Genomic DNA, 17,628 nt, shown 5'->3' with positions numbered 1-17,628 from the left:
TCTGAGTCCGTACGGGAGTTGCAGCGATGGGACAAGACTGTAACTACCAATTGGGGAGAAAAAAATCAAATAAATATATTTAAAGTTATTGACACCACATTCCTAGCATGCATTGTGACTTTACAAACGTGTTGGATGCATTTGCTGTTTGTTTTGGTTGTGTTTAAGATTATTTTATACACAATAGAAATTCATGGTAAGTAATATATGGTGTCATTTTGAAGTACTTTTATTGTAAATAAGAATATATGTTTCCTAACACTCCACTAATGTGGATGCCACCATGATTATGGATAGTCCTGAATGAATCGTGACTAATGATGAGTGAGAAAGTTAGAAGCACAAATATCATACCTCTATACCGCTAACTTTTACTACTTTAATACACAAGTGAATTACACCTCAAATTAAATCTTACAGTCTGCACTTTAAGCTCAGTCATTGTATCTTTTCAAATCAAAATTGCTGGCTGACATATTACAAGAGCCAAAACAGCAACACAATTATCACTGTCCCAATAGTTTTGGAGCTCACTATAAAAATCCGAAGGCAAACATCCCATGGGATTGACGACTCCTTCTTTCCCATCGTAGCTGGACTACATTTCACAGTCTCCCCTTCTCATTGGCCAGAGGCCTGTCCGTCTGTCAGTCAGTGCTCTCAAGGCCTCCACTCATTGTTGACCCAGCCCAGTGTATAGGCACTGCTGGCATTCAGAAAGTTCCTGTGCAGGAAAAGGCGGGGTTTGGCTGGGTCGTTGTGGTAACGGAAGAGGCGGAAGTGAGCTCGCTCCAGCTCCTTCAGCAGGCTGAACCAAAAGCGCACCACGGATGGGTCGTCCCCATCCACCTCAAACCCTGCCCAGTGGAGGTGGACTTCTAGTAGTAATTGACCCACTGAGCTCAGAACCCCTTCTAGAACCAGGTTCTCCAGAATCTTCCACTCCGCACTCTCCATGTCTACCTTCAGAACATCCACCTGGAACAGAGAGCGGGGAAAAGAGGGGGAAGATTTGAATTGCATACTCCTTGTGTCAATTATTTATTTACACTAGATGTCTGATGGGGGGGGGGCTGTGTTTTGAAGCCACTGCGCCTCCATCTTGGCACTACCCTACCATGGTAAAAATGTTTTGGAAGTTATAGAAATGTATTTGTTTTTGCCACATTTCTTATATTACAGACACCTTATTGCATACCTTTAAATTATATTATGTGAGCTAAATATATTAATAATGTTACTGTCCCCACTACAACAAAATGACTTGAATGTTTCAAGGACAAAGTTACATGCATTAAAGTGAAATACTGTAGAATTCCATTCATTCCTACAGACAGGTTGGTTGTTTAGCATCAAAACCGCCTTGTGCCCAAATATGGGGCAAAACAGACAGGGTTGCATTAGATTGTTGACAACATGTAAACTATATTTAGTTTATTGAAAGCATAGATAAATTTGCACAATCAACACTTGTCGTTTCTCAAATACATTGATACAGTTGTTGGTTAGCTAGCTAACTAATTTGAGCCATATTAGCATATATGTAACATCAGTCAAAACACTTCAAAATAAGACATGGTATCAAGCATAAGATAAAAATAGCTGAAATGAGCCACCTACGATTCCCCACATGGCAGCTTCTTGTCATTGTTGCTAGTTAGCTGGCCATCCAGACTCACAACAACACACGGACCATCTTATAGACGGGTTGGCTGACAACGTCACAAAAATGATGTGTGCGCATTTGTGAGGCAAAATCAGTGGTGGAAAAAGTACCCAATAGTCATACCTGAGTAAACGTAAAGATACCTTAATATAAAATTACTCAAGTAAAAGTTAGTCACCTAGTAAAATACTAATCGAATAAAAGTCTAAAAGTTTTTGGTTTTAAATATACTTATCAAAAGTAAATGTAATTGCTAAAATGTATTTAAGTATTAAAAGTAAAAATATTAATAATTTAAAATTCCTTATATTAAGCAAACCAGACGGCACAATGTGTTTGTTTGTTTTTGCCTGGGATGCCAGGGATGTTGATAAGTGTGTGACTTGGACCATTTTCCTGTCCTGCTAAGTATTTAAAATGTAACGGGTACGTTTGAGTGTCAGGGAAAATGTATTGATGGAAAAGTACACTATTTTCTTTAGGAATGGAATGAAATAATAACTAAAAGTTGTCCAAAATATAAATAGTAAAGTAAACTACAGATACCCCCCAAAAAACTACTTAAGTATTCATTTTAAGTATTTTTACTTAAGTACTTCACACCACTGGTCAGAAGGCCGTGTGGCGTTATGATTATGAACAGTCAGATAGCTAGCAATAATGACAAGAAGCTGCCGTGTTTGGAATCGTAGGTGGCTCGTTTCAGCTCGTTGTATCTTGTTAATGATATGTCTTGTGAGGTATTTTGACTCATGTCATGTCTATATGACAAAACCTCACTAGCTAACCAACAACTGTAACCATGCATTTGATAGACAACAAGTGCTCATTGTGCTAATGTATTTATGTTTTCAATAAACATTTGGAGACTAAATAGATTTTAGATGTTCTCAACAATCGAAGGCAGCCCCTTCTGTTTTGTCCCATAGTTGTGCACGCGTAGGTTTTGCTGGTAAATAACCAACCCGTCTATGGAGGACTGCTCCTACTGGGGAGTGGCAATATAGCCGGCCGGTGGCTTCAAAGCCTTTCAATGGCCAATACATACTGTAGCATCAGCAATACAGGGTTTATATACGGCGGCAAGAAAAGTATGTGGACCCTTTGGAATTACCTGGATTTCTGCGTAAATTGGTCATCGAATTTGATCTGATTGTCATCTTAGTTAATCTAACAATAGACACACATATTGTGCACCTGGATGTTCCACGGGTTTTGATAAGGAGATGAGGAGAGAGTACACGAGCAGGGTGCAATTGAGATCCCAGAGAGAAAAAGTCAATCATGATGATATCTAGCAATCAGTAGCTAGAGATAACATGGAAAGTACTCTTGATGGAGGTGAGGGGAAGTTGGTGCAAAGATTGAGAGGTTGAAAAAGAGATGTACTGTATCGGTCTGAGTTGAGGACGAGGAGAATATGAGGGGGTGTGGGGGGATTTATGTGCTATACGATGAGATGGGGAGGAAAATGCATTCATTTTAACAAGGGCCTCAAGATATAGTCTTACTGAGTCATCATATGCATGGCCTACTTTCAATGCACATCTATTAGGCATTGGGCTGCCATTTAAATGTGTTGGAATGTTTTTGATGTCAGGTTACCTCCTTGACCCATAAAGCCTTATTCGTGAAAGCGCTTTCATATCTTTGCTTTTGACATTTGATTTAACCAATTCATTCTCTCCTCCTTCCCCCATGTACTTTACTACCCCCTCATTGGCCAATTGCCAACATGGCACTGGTGACATCAACATTGGCAACTTGCAATGCTGCCGGTGATATTTGTCAAATAGTTGACCCAAACTCTCCACACACCAATCATATCTCTCGGATCTGTCTTTCAGCACACTAATGTTACAGTGTACGTGATGAGTTTCTGACCTGTCTCAACAGAACAACACTTATTCTAAGGGCTACAGTAAAATGAACAACTGAACCTGGCTGGCTCTCTGACATATTGCTCACTCTGTCTCTGGGTCTCCCAATAGATACCATCCCTCCCCAAGGAAAATAAATATTTCTTAACTGATCAGACACTTCATACAATGAGAACTGCCCTAACCAACAGAGATGTTATGACCCACGACCCCCCGTCCCTGCGACATGGTGTGTGTGTTTTTGGTTTTACTATCCTTGTCGGGAAAGAAGACCTCACAAGGATAGTAAAACAAGGAACATTTGGGGACATTTCGTCGATCCCAACAAGGAAAAAGGCCATATGAAGGTGTTACAAATCCCATAATGGTTCTACACAAGAGATGCTTTTCTCAGGGTGTGTACTACTGAGTAGCCTTACTTTCAATAACTTCATTCTATTTGACAGCTGTCTTCTCCCTGTTGTACCATCACCTGGCATACCAGGCAAAACCTAAGGACTTTACACACACATATCCCTCTCAAAGTCCCTAAACCCACACCGCCAGCAGTACATCTGCTCTTCGCTTCCCCTGTATATGGGAAGTTGCAAGCCCTGGGAAGATGCCATCTCCATATGGTGGCATAGCTCTGAAGAGTTCTCCGACTGCTCTGCTGTGCAGAATTAGAGGCATTAAACGTCCCGTGCCTGGAGCTGGGAGGAGTGTGTGTGTGTGTCAGAGTGAGAGAGGAATAGAGATATGCGGACAGGAACTACTTTGACAGGGAGGATTGGAAGAAGGGCAATAACTGATGGATTTGGGGAGGGTGTGTGTATTGGAAGAAGGGCAATAACTGATGGATTTGTGGAGGGTGTGTGTGCTTGGTGATTTGGCCTAAAATGTGGTCTACTGAGGGGAGGGAGGTTCAGTGGTGCCGATGGGAGTGTGAGATGGAAGGAGCTGTTATTTAGTCCTTCAGAGAGGCTCTGCCTGAGTTTGCCTTCTCCCAAGGTCATCAGTCACCTTGTCGCCTTGTACCTGTGTGCCTTTAACACTATAGGTTTTTTGCTATAAAGCCTGACAAGCAAGGCTAGAAGCTATGTAAACAATTGTTTTATCCTGTTCTCTTGTCAGGAGATACTGTTCTGGAGTTGCAGAGCAGTATATGGGGCAAAAATGGCTATCACCTACTCTGAGCCTGAGGTATGGTGGTGTCTTTTACCTTTGGGTCACACACCCAGTCCGGACCTTAAGTTCTGAAGCTATTTCCCTAACTGCTGAGAATATTCAAGTTGAGTCTGCCTTCCGCTGAAATGAAGGCCACCCAAGTCATTAAACAGCAGCAGTCGCAGTTTGTGTTCACCCCCAGCCAGGGGGGACTTTATGTCTCCATGACAATGAGTAATTGTTGATCAAAATGTCTGTCCATAAAGCTGCTTTCAGATTGGGGATGCAAATATTTGTTGGTAGAATGGTTTAAAGCCGTTGGGGTGACTAACACAAGATAAGTTTGGCCTGTGTGATTTTTTTGATTGTATCAAAAAAGGAGACAGAAGTATTTTGTGTTCGTTAATTAGTGGACGTGAGGTGCGGGGAGAGTCTCTGGAGACGCCTGTTTCAGACGTTTATCTTACTGAGCAGACGTATAATTAAACATCAATGGGACCAGGAGGGAGAAAGAGAGAGAAGTTCAATTCAGCCGCTCAGAGCGTCCCTCAGTAACTGGTACAGGAACTGTTCTGTTTCCAAACCTCCCTGGAGTTACTGGTCCCAAATTGTTCCCCACCGCTGGTCACAACTGACCGGTCCCCAACAACCGCATGATAACTAACTAACCAGGTGAGGAAAGGCCTGTGCTGTGGAGGAGATACAATGGAAGCCATGTTGCCTGCTGTGTCCCTTTAGTGACAGTGTGGATGTGAGACATTAGGAAGTGACCTGGTTGTCACAGTGTCTCTGTTTGTTGTTCTATTGACTATTATACAACGGGTGGGTCTAATCCTGAATGCTGATTGGTTAAAAGCGCATTCTAGTCGGTGTCTATTCCACAAATTACCACCTTCTAAATCTGATGTTAAAATGCCTATTTACTCTGTTCCATCTGACACCACAATCCACTGTCTCATCAGCTCAGGCAGGGAAGTTAAACTTGATCTCCACTATAAAAAGCATCTCGACATTATCTCATATTTCTTTTAGACAAACATTCAACAGAGGAGATTTGTAAAAACCTTAATGTCTGTCCCTGCGACATTTGCAACATTGTTTCAATATTCAAATTCGATCTCCAACTGTCCCATAGTAATGAACGCGTAGGGATCGGGACGAGAGAGAGAAGCAGGTAGCGTTTCTCAGCCAGTCGAAATCATGAATCAGCTGGCATCATTTTTATGGATATATACAGTTGAAGTTGGAGTCATTAAAACTTGTTTTTCAATCACTCCACAAATGTCTTGTTAACTAACAATAGTTTTGACAAGTCGGTTAGGCAGAGTAAAACCCTCGCAAGGCTGCCGGCCCAGACGGCATCCCTAGCTGCATCCATAGAGTATGCTCGGACCAGCTGACTGGAGTGTTTACAGACATATTCAATCTCTCCCTATACCAGTCTGCTGTCCCCACATGCTTCAAGATGGCCACCATTGTTCCTGTTCCCAAGAAAGCAAAAGTAACTGAACCAAATGACTAATCGCCCCATAGCACTCACCTCTGTCATCATGAAGTGCTTTGAGAGACTAGTCAAGGATCATATCACCTCCACCCTGTCTGTCACACTAGACCCCAATTTGCTTACTGCCCCAATAGGTCCACAGACGATGCAATCACCATCACACTGCCCTATCCCATCTGGACAAGAGGAATACCTACAGTTGAAGTCGGAAGTTTACATACACTTAGGTTGGAGTCATTAAAACTTGTTTTTCAACCGCTCCACAAATTAACAAAATAGTTTTTTAGGACATCTACTTTGTGCATGGTCATTTTTCCAACAATTTTTAGAAAATTTCTAGTAAAGCAGAAGTTTTACACTGACTGTAGGCTAATTGAAAATTTCTAGAAGTGAAAATTTGAATCAATAGTACGCAAGTATAAACACAATGGGAGTACGCAAGTATAAACACCATGGAACCACGCAGCCATCATACCGCTCAAGAAGGAGACGCGTTCTGTCTCCTAGAATGTACTTTGGTGCGAAAAGTGCAAATCAATCCCAGAACAACAGCAAAGGACCTTGTGAAGATGCTGGAGGAAACAGGTACAAAAGTATCTATATCCACAGTATAACGAGTCCTATATCGACATAACCTGAAAGGTCGCTCAGCAAGAAAGAAGCCACTGCTCCAAAACTGCCATAAAAAAGCCAGACTACGGTTTGTAACTGCACATGGGTACAAAGATCGTACTTTCTGGAGAAGTGTCCTCTGGTCTTATTAAACAAAAATAGAACTGTTTGGCCATAATGATCATCGTTATGTTTGGAGGAAAAAGGGGGAGGCTTGCAAGCCGAAAAACACCATCCCAACCGTGAAGCACGGGGGTGGCAGCATCATGTTGTGGGGGTGCTTTGCTGCAGGAGGTACTGGTGCACTTCACAAAATGGATGGCATCATGAGGAGGAAAAATGATATGAATATATTGAAGCAACATCTCAAGACATCTGGTCTTCCAAATGGACAATGACCCCAAGCATACTTCCAAAGTTGTGGCAAAATGGCTTGAGGACAAAAAAAAATCAAGGTATTGGAGTGGCCATCACAAAGCCCTGACCTCAATCCTATAGAAAATTTGTGGGCAGAACTGAAAAAGCGTGTGCAAGCAAGGAGGCCTACAAACCTGACTCAATTACACCAGCTCTGTCAGGAGGAAGGGGCCAAAATTCACCCAATTTATTGTGGGAAGTTTGTGGAAGGCTACGTGAAAAGTTTGACCCAAGTTTAACAATTTAAAGGCAATGTTACCAAATACTAATTGAGTGTATGTAAACTCCTGACCCACTGGGAATGTGATGAAAGAAATAAAAGCTGAAAAAAATCATTCTCTCTACTATTATTCTGACATTTCACATTCTTAAAATAAAGTGATGATCCTTACTGACCTAAAACAGGCACTTTTTACTAGGATTAAATGTCAGGAATTGTGAAAAACTGAGATTAAATGTATTTGGCTAAGGTGTACGTAAACTTCCGTCTTCAACTGTACAAAGAAATGTAAATTGAAAAAAGGTCAAACGAAACGAAGTGCAGCTAGTTTGTTATAAGTTATCTTGTTAGCTGTGTTGTTGGCTAGCTCCTCTGGACAACAGTTTCCTAACGAGAGAGGACATTTTCTATGCCAAGCGACATTGTGCCTCATTAGCTCATTGTTAAATGTCACTAGAAAACAGCTTAAACAAATGCAGCTACTGTTGTTATTCTGTCTACACCGGCTTCTCTGGCAATATCACTTAATTAGGTGAAAGCAAATCAATTTGCATGAGATCTGAAGGACTGTTGAAGTGGTGTTAATCCCCATGGAGACAGGCTCTGATGCTGACCAGAGTGGCATATGACTCATTTATGAGCTGTGTAATCAACGATAAAGAACACAAATTAATGCATATTTTGATCTTTAGAAGCGACTCATCAGTTCCCTGTGCTGTTCTTCTGACGCAAAGCTGGAAGAAAGAAACAAGTCAGGGAGAAGAAAGGCAGACAGTTGTTCCTTAAGCATGCTGTGTACTCACGTTAAAAGCCCATTATGGAGACGTGTGTGTCGCTTTGCATCTAAAGCAGGTACAAGGATCGGGTCTGTCCTTATCTCAAACACATGCACACACGCTCCAGAAAAAGGAATTAATGGCTGATGCCTCTAAGCATGGACTTGCTAATGCTAGGCACCCGTGCGTGGCTTCCAGGCATTCTGCTCAAGAGCCTGGTAAAAAATGTGTACTAATTAACGGTGGCGGTTCTAGCTTGTATGGCTTCCTGGGCGAACCTCCCCTTCTGCACTAACTGTCATTTTTATTCAGACATTTGGAACAACACAAATAAATAATCATAACATTTAAAACTATAAAAATATATACAAAAATAAAGACTCATAAATATAAAAAAGAAGTAACAAAGACAAATAGGCACTCCAGCATCAATGCTACACATCACCCAACACTGTCAAGCAAGAGTCAAGACTACATTACCCATCCCCCAACACTGTCAACCAAGAGTCAAGACTAAACCAATTCACCTTGGTGGTGTGCAGACTGGTTTTATATTATTCTTCACGATTTTGCACAAACCAGAAAAAAATGCAACAATATGTCTGTGAAACTATATATTCACAGTATTATGAATGAATTGTGGTTTATTTGGTAGCAGTTCGTAGTGTGACTGATTGTACTAATTGCATTAGTACTGTACGAAGTTAGAGGTGCGCTATTTGATAGATTCTCCCGCTCCCCCTACCTCAGGCTTCCAGTGGGGAGACCCGAGGTCAACCTACCCTGCACCCCTCCCCATCTCGTACTTCTGAGAGGGAGACAAACTAGAATCAGGGCGCCAACTCCCGACAAGGTTAATTGACCCACAGTCCCACACGGTGACATGACATCATTGACATGAAGTGCAAGTGAGCGATAGAAAACCGATGATGTGCTGTTGTGTGCAGGCCCACGTGTGTGTGTGCAAGTGAGCATGTGGGTGCGTGTTTGCAAGCGTGCATGAGTGTGTATGGATGTCATTGACCTTGTATGCAGAACACAGAGCTCCCCCTCTGGTGGACTCCAGTGAGTTAATATTCTGAATGATAATATTTAAAGGAGGAAAGCCATAACTATAAGCAAAGATTATGGATATACTGACAAGATACATGTCTCTCCACCCTAACAATGGGAGTCATTATCCACAAAGCGGCACATCGGGCTGTCTAGCTCCCGCCTATCCCGTCTTTGGATTGGTGGATACATCTCATTGTTGTATTCCTTTTTTTGAATATTCAATCAGGGTTGTTGACGTCATGTATTCAATGGAGAGAGATGCTATGCTTACTAGCCTCATGCCATGAATATTCATAGCCATCTCGAGACAACTCCGATATAAAGTGTTTTTTCTCAACAACGTAAACATTACAAAACTTCCATTATATAAAATAAACCTCACGTGGGCAAATAAGCCATTCATTTTTTTGTTGACAAAATTCGACACTTTCCTTGACCTCCATACAAAAACTCCTTGCTTGGTGGACGAAACAATGAGAAAATACCCCCTGCTGGAGGGAGACAGAGGCCCAACCCGGCTGAGAATCTATCTTCCTCTGAGTTTTCTGCCCCCCAGGGCAAGAGGAGACACTGGAGGAATGAATGATAAGGAGGTGTAGAGAGGAGCTGCTGCTGCAGTCAACCTGCAGCTTTATGTGGTAATGAAGTGAATTCTTCCAGCTCATAGGGAGAGAAAATATGCATTTTCGTGTAGCCTTTTTCGGCCAAAGTGAGGAAGATAAGGATATCTGGTTTGTTTTTATGGTGACTTTTATAGTGTCTTTTGCATGTATTGGTCATGGGTATGCCATAAACGACAGGTACTGCATATTGTGCACTGTGTAGGACGTTGGTTTGTGGAGTAAGTTGTCACTGTATTGTATATGTATAGTATATATACTCTCACAATATAAGCCCATGTATGACTTATTCCTTATATTTGATTCAGGACACATTTGCCCATTTGTCACTTCATTCACACCTCACCGTTTACACCCTTCTCCTATCTATGTGCCTCCTGACCTGTCTGTGTCCAAAATCGTTGAGGATGGTGGCCAGTTTCTTGGTGTTGCCGTGCTGTCTCTGGGCGGGGATGGCTGGGTTGGGGTCCCTCCAGTCTACGGAGAGACGATGGAGCCACATGTCTGACTCCTGCAGGTGGGCCTGCTTTAGGCTAGGGTCAAAACAGTGTACCTCACAGCCCACCCTGGCCAGAGAGCGCTCCAGGGTTTTATCCTCCACACCCAACCTATGGGAGGGAGGGAGGGAGATAAAAAAGGTGGAGAGGGAGAGAGAGGTTATATAAATCATATTTTGTGGATGGATGGATGCAGATATAATTATGTATTGTATATTGTATAAGGACTTTTGGGGAATAGTTTGTATAGCTGCTGAAGCTGAAAATAACTGCTCACTTCAGCAGCTCAATGAATAATTCAATGTAAGGCTGAAAGTATGGGAGGATATGAGCAGGAAAATATTTGATTTCTTCTTCCCACTGCACACAGACGTCAATTTAACGGCTATTCCAAGATGGTTCAATGTGATTTCATTGATATGACGTGGAAACAATGTTGATTCAACCAGTGTATGCCCAGTGGGTTGCTTGTTTTCAAGACTGACAAAGGCTCATGTTTCACTCCCCCCTCTTTTTCTTTCTCTCTCGCTGTCTTTTCCCCCTCTCTCATTTTCTCTGTTCACCTTTTCTTCTCTTCCCATTCTTTTCCTCTTTCACTGAATGCTCCTTGTTTGTAAATCTTATGCAGGCAGACAGACCTCGCTTTCTCTCTCAGTCTGTCTCTGTAGCTGTGCGTTTGTGATGTGGCTTGCTGTATCTCTACACAGTAATTGCAGCTCAGGGAGTATCTCTCAAAGTTAATTTCTCACGGATGAGCTACTCTGTTCCCTCATAGACAGCCATGCGTTTAGGAGGGAGATGCAGGGATGAGATGAGAGAGGGAAGGGAAGACAGAGGAAGGGAATGCTCCAGACATCTCGGTTACCCTCTCTGCTAAATGATTCAGTTAACACAACCACTAATGGTATCAAAGCAGGCCCTACCAGGAGAGTGTCTCATGCCTTGCTACCGTTTTAGTGAAATGATACTTCAGATGACAGTGCTTGCTGTTTTACATGAGAGGATGTGGGAAGAGCAACTGTGGTATATAAGCGGGACAAATGCCTCCGTACTGCACATTACTCTCCTCCAACATAAGTAGTACATTAAAGTATTTTTACCTGAGTACTTTACACCACAGTATATGAACATTTATTGCAATGTGAGACATGTATTTTTCGATTAAACACAAGTTTAGTGAAAAAGTGACTATGATTTTGTGTGTTATAAACTCAAAAAAATAAACGTCCCTTTTTCAGGACCCTGTCTTTCAAAGATAATTCAAAGATTATTCAAAGATAAAGGGTTTAAACACTGTTTCCCATGCTTGTTCAATGAACCATAAACAATTAATGAACATGCACCTGTGGAACGTCGTTAAGACACTAACAGCTTACAGACGGTAGGCAATTAAGGTCACAGTTATGAAAACTTAGGATACTAAAGAGACCTTTCTAAGGACTCTGAAAAACACCAAAAGAAAGATGTCATGGGTCCCTGCTCATCTGCGTGAACTTGCCTTAGGCATGCTGCAAGGAGGCATGAGGACTGCAGATGTGGCCAGGGCAATAAATTGCAATATCCATACTGTGAGATGCCTCAGACAATGCTACAGGGAGACAGGAAGGACAGCTGATTATCCTCGCAGTGGCAGACCACGTGTAACGACACCTGCACAGGATCGGTATATCCGAACATCACACCTGCGGGACAGGTACAGGATGGCAACAACAACTGCACGAGTTACACCAGGAACGCACAATCCCTCAATCAGTGCTCAGACTGTCCGCAATAGGCTGAGAGAGGCTGGATTGAGGGCTTGTAGGCCTGTTGTAAGGCAGGTCCTCACCAGACATCAACAACATTGCCTATGGGCACAAACCCACTGTCACTGGACCAGACAGGACTGGCAAAAAGTGCTCTTCACTGACTAGTCGCGGTTTTGTCTCACCAGGGGTGATGGTCGGATTCGCGTTTATCGTTGAATGAATGAACGTCACACCGAGGCCTGTACTCTGGAGCGAGATCGATTTGGAGGTGGAGGATCCGTCATGGTCTGGGGCGGTGTGTCACTGCATCATCGGACTGAGCTTGTTGTCATTGCAGGCAATCTGCTCGTTCTGTGTGTGATTTCCTGCAAGACAGGAATGTCAGTGTTCTGCCATGACCAGCGAAGAGCCCGGATCTCAATGAGCACGTCTGGGACCTGTTGGATTGGAGGGTGAGGGCTAGGGCCATTCCCCCCAGAAATGTCCGGGAACTTGCAGGTGCCTTGGTGGAAGAGTGGGGTAACATCTCACAGCAAGAACTGGCAAATCTGGTGCAGTCCATGAGGAAGAAATGCACTGCAGTACTTGGCCACACCAGATACTGACTGTTACTTTTGATTTTGACCCCCCTTTGTTCAGGGACACATTATTCCATTTCTGTTAGTCACATGTCTGTGGAACTTGTTCAGTTTATGTCTCAGTATTTGAATCTTATGTTTATACAAATATTTACACATGTTGAGTTTGCTGAAAATTAACGCAGTTGACAGTGAGAGGATGTTTCTTTTTTTGCTGAATTTACTTAGTCAATTGAAAATGTGCTTAGAGTTTTGAAACAGCTGCCTTTTTGATTAACTGTTTTGAGTTATGTACTAAGAGTTGTGAAAATGTTAAACTGTTAAAAATGGCATCAAGCGATAAAAAATGAACATACAGTATATAGTTTGATAACTGCTGAGCACTGTAAAATTCTATATTTTTTACTTCGTAACTGTATTAATTTGACATCAATTTGTTGGAAGGTAAAACCAAATCGCACATGCATGTGGCTGTAAATACTACATCATCATTCTCCATCAGCCAGTGTGCTTCAATAGGATAAAGTTGAAAGAGTCATTTTATGTGCTACCCATTTAGAATTGTGTAGTGTAGTGTACAATGCACTGCTGAAATACCTTGGTTGTGTAACAATATATTCCATCTCATTATCTGAATTTCATTGATACACTGCAAGCTGATGAATTTCAAGCAGAGAGACATGCAATACTTTATTAGTTGACAAATCATGTAGAAAAGGTGATCATTTTTTGCAATACCCCAATTTCTGATGATTTGTCCTACGTATGTACTGTATAAAGAAACTGTAAGACATATTTCTCAACATGCTCATAACCTGCCATTGGATACAAATTATTAGTAAGAAAAATTGTGTGAAGTTTTTGTGAAATACTCTGGTAAATGATATTTACCATCTTGTAACGATCTTCGTCTTCATCGGATGAGGAGTAGGAAGGATCGGACCAAAACGCAGTGTGGTAAGTGTCCATGATATTTTATTATAACCAAACACGAAAAATACAAAATAACAAAGTGAATGTAAGAAATGAAAATCGAAACAGTCCTGAAAGGTGAAAACACAAAACAGGATACAACTACCCACAAACACCAGGGGGGAAAAGCTAACCTATGTATGGTTCTCAATCAGAAACAACGATAGACAGCTGCCTCTGATTGGGAACCATACCAGGCCAAACACATAGAAAAGAAAACATAGAACAACAACATAGAATGCCCACCCCAACTCACGCCCCGACCAAACCAAAATAGAGACATAAAAAAGGAACTAAGGTTAGGGCATGACACATCTACTATTCTTTCCATTCAGCGCTTCAAAAATAACACTTTTGAAATGTGGTTATCTTGTATTTGCTATTGGAATAAATGGTAGTTAAAATTACTTAATGGTGAGCCTATCATTACCTGATGTATTGGTGACTAAACTAAATGTTATCATGGTATTTAACTGAAAACGTAGTAGATGTGTGTGTCACGACCTGATCGGTTTCACCTGTCCTTGTGATTGTCTCCACACCCCTCCAGGTGTCGCCCATCTTCCCCCAGAAGTCATGCTGGATTGACAGCATGGCCATAGTTGAATGTTTATCCTTTAAAGCTTTGAAAAGAGACCCTTAAACCCAGACTTGGACCACACATCCAATCCACTGAATAGCAGTTAGCCACTGATTCCTTCCAAACCACTCATTGTTGAATTTGCGATTTCCAACTTGTGTAATATTTATGGCCAATGAGCACCTCACATTTTATCTATAATTTCTCTTCATAATTTCTCAAGGATTGAAAAGGGTTTGCCAGTAGATTGTTGTCATGATTCATGATGATGACTGCTAGCTTGCCAGCTAAGATTTTGAAAGTATGATGTTGATATGATCAGTCCAATCAAAGCTACAGTAGATATATTGTATTTGATGTCATTTTATCTGTGGCCAATGACCTTGGGCCTTCTTGGATGGGCAGCTGTAATGTAACTCTATGGCGGCACCCAAGGGGCTAGAATTTTCAAGCTCTCCCCGTAGATTTTGAGGGGATGTAGTGTCCCCATGAGTGACAGACCACTGAGCCGATCACAGCGCAACTAGAGAACATTACCAACCCCTATGCTCCGTATTTTCCGCTGGACGCCCCACCTCCACAGAAAGCATTGAGCTAGGCTGTAACACCTGCATTTTAGAGTTGCCTTACTCAAGAAAGCAAAAGAGACCATGTTTGTATGCAGCTTTATTCGATCATTTTTTATACATTGTTTGCAAACTGACATGTGACACGTATTAATTCCAAAATAAATGCAAAACTTGCAACAACAACAAAAAACAGGTGGGGCTCAAAACAGGGCTCTGCCCCACCTGCCCTGAACGATGGGTCCACACTGGCTTGCCGTTCCAAATAAAGTGGAATATTTTTTGCTCATGTAATTTAGAAAACAAGTCGTTAGGTTAGGCAGGGCCATAAGTAATAGGTAAACTGGGATATGACTAAATAATGAATCAGAGTGATTTCTCCACATATAGACAGGTGTTGTTCTTTCCATGGTAACTTTCTATTTAAATGTATTGTAATGAGATATTTGATTTATTTCGAATATCTATATATATATGAATACCGAGTATGTGCACTTTACCGTTGGGACCATTTTATTTGTAAACTACACAGTAATGTAAAAGTTGTGTTTTTTTGTGATCAAATACGGAATATGGTGCACTTATCATAATTCTGTTTTAATCCGGAGAGGTGAGAGGTTTTACTTTGCCTTTCGAGTGAATTATAGTTACCTACCATGAATGTATTTGCTAGTGACAAAGGCATGGTTGTTGTGTCCAATGGCTTTCAGTCCTGGAGCCTTCACCAAGTGAGTGTCGAAGTGAATATATCAAATTAAACTCTTTACGACAATACATTACAGTATATCATAAAGGCATTTTCTTTTGACGGCCTTGTTACACCCTCACCCTAGGGATGTTTTGTTTGAGACCAGAGCGCCGAGGCATGCGTCTAAATCGCTGAGCAGCTAACTTCAGAGCAGTGTGCCGATGCGGGCATCACTTTTTCAGAAATACGTCATCAGTGATGTCCGGAGCGTCGCTTGTCGCATTCTTTTTCTAACCGCGTGTTGCAAAATGCCAGATCCCAGTAGTTATATATGTGCCGTGTCAAAGGTTACGTGAACAACCATGATCAAAGGAACAATCCGGCTTTCACACAGCTCTGGGCCTGAGTTATAGATGTATTATTCCCTGATCAGGTAGTCAGGAAAAACCATGGTGCTTAATGATGTCGTCCCCCCCCGCCCGCCCACAGTGTTGTAGTGTTGGTGTGAGTGATGACAATGGGGATATACTCCTGTTTATCTAGCTCTGCTATCACAACAGCCCATCAAACTAATGTGGCAGAGAAAACCAACACCAAAACCAACCCACAGATCATTAGATCGATACAGACAGCTGAAGTGTGTATGGGGACTTGTATGGCGTACTTTGACCTGAGAGGGCAATACTATAAGTAACATTGTGAAAAGTGAGGAGAAATTGGTGTGTATGTGTATGTGCTTATCAGTCATCAATAGGAAATCTGTTTCTCAAAACCAGTTAATTTGACCCTTGACATTGGTGTAAACAGGGTTAATCCCTAAACCTGCTTTCCCACCCCCTCATTCTTGTTCCTGCCCCTCTAACCTCTTCGCTCCTTCTCAGAGTCCACCGACTGCCTACCCTGCTGCTGCAAGCACAAAAGAATAGGCCATCCAGGGGCTTAATCTCTTCAACCCTACATCCCACCACTGCCAAGCCCAGCTCAGCCCTGGGTATACAGCAAGGGCACATCTTCTCCTGGAAGGTCAAATCCATTTATACTCTGCAAAATAGCATCCAGATTACATGACACAGAGATATGATTTCAATTATTAGATATTTTTTATTTATTTAACCTTTATTTAACTAGGCAAGTCAGTTAAGGACAAACTCTTATTTACAATGACGGCCTACCAGGGAACAGTGGGTTAACTGCCTTGTTCAGGGGCAGAACAACATTATTTTACCTTGTCAGCTCGGGGATTCAATCTAGCAACCTTTCGGTTACTAGTCCAAAGCTCTAACCACTAGGCTGCCTGCCGCCCTAGTGATGTGTTGGGCCAGGCTGTTTCTGTTTCTGTGTGTGTGTACGTGTTTAACTTTACTTGTGGGGACCAGAAGTCCCAAAAGAATAGTAAGCAAACACAATTTGACTAACTGGGGACATTTTGTTAGTCCCCACAAGGTCAAATGCTATTTCTACGGGGTTTGGGTTAGAATTAGTGTTAGGGTTATAATTAGGTTTAAGGTTAGGTTTAGGAGCTAAGGTTAGGTATTGAGGTGAAGGTTTAGGGTAAGGGTTAGGGGTTAGGCACAATAGGATTTTGAATGGGACTGAATTGTGTGTCCCCACAAGGTGTGTGTGTGTGTGTGTGTGTGTGTGTGTGTGTGTGTGTGTGTGTGTGTGTGTGTGTGTGTGTGTGTGTGTGTGTGTGTATATGTATATATATATATATGTATATATATATATATATATATATATATACTCACCCCATAGAGTAGACACGGCAATGTTTGGTGTGTATCCGTTGTGCCAGGCTGTACCTGCTGTCCAGACACACTGCCCAGGGCCCCTTTGGCCCTTCCTGACCCTCTAGTGCCAAGGGGCCCTCTGGGGAAGGGGGGGCACAAGACACCTGTAGGAGAGACACAGGGGTCATCAATAAACTTCTCCCCTAAAATATCATTTAAAAAAAGTATTAATATTATATATTTGTTATTGTATTCTGCATTGTTGGGAAGATTAAGAAAGCATTTCACTGTTAGTATACGCCTGTTTTTTATGAAGCATGTGACAATTAAAATTAGATTTGATCATTATCATCGCTATTGTTATCACTTTAA

The 17,628-nt window shown here is 41.9% G+C and overlaps 1 protein-coding gene across 2 annotated transcripts in view; it reads right to left on the bottom strand.

Moving 5' to 3' along the window:
- Positions 1-213: 213 nt before the first annotated feature.
- The window catches only part of LOC112232983 (methyltransferase-like protein 24), an 86,713-nt gene continuing 69,298 nt past the window's right edge, over positions 214-17,628 (bottom strand). Inside the window, exons 3-5 of one of the 2 annotated variants that reach the window (XM_024400325.2) lie at positions 17,329-17,420; positions 10,280-10,505; positions 214-978 (exon numbers count right to left, since the gene is read on the bottom strand). In XM_024400325.2, the coding sequence (XP_024256093.1) occupies positions 661-978; positions 10,280-10,505; positions 17,329-17,420 (636 nt within the window). In that variant the 3' untranslated portion in view covers positions 214-660. Of the gene's footprint in view, positions 979-10,279; positions 10,506-17,274; positions 17,421-17,628 lie in introns of both variants that reach the window. The other variant, XM_042321904.1, reaches the window with a different exon arrangement.

This window comes from Oncorhynchus tshawytscha, linkage group LG05 (genome assembly GCF_018296145.1).
Source record: "Oncorhynchus tshawytscha isolate Ot180627B linkage group LG05, Otsh_v2.0, whole genome shotgun sequence".
In the NCBI taxonomy this organism is placed as follows: domain Eukaryota; kingdom Metazoa; phylum Chordata; class Actinopteri; order Salmoniformes; family Salmonidae; genus Oncorhynchus; species Oncorhynchus tshawytscha.
Note: the sequence above shows the minus strand (reverse complement) of the source record. Positions and strands in the feature narration are given on the sequence as shown.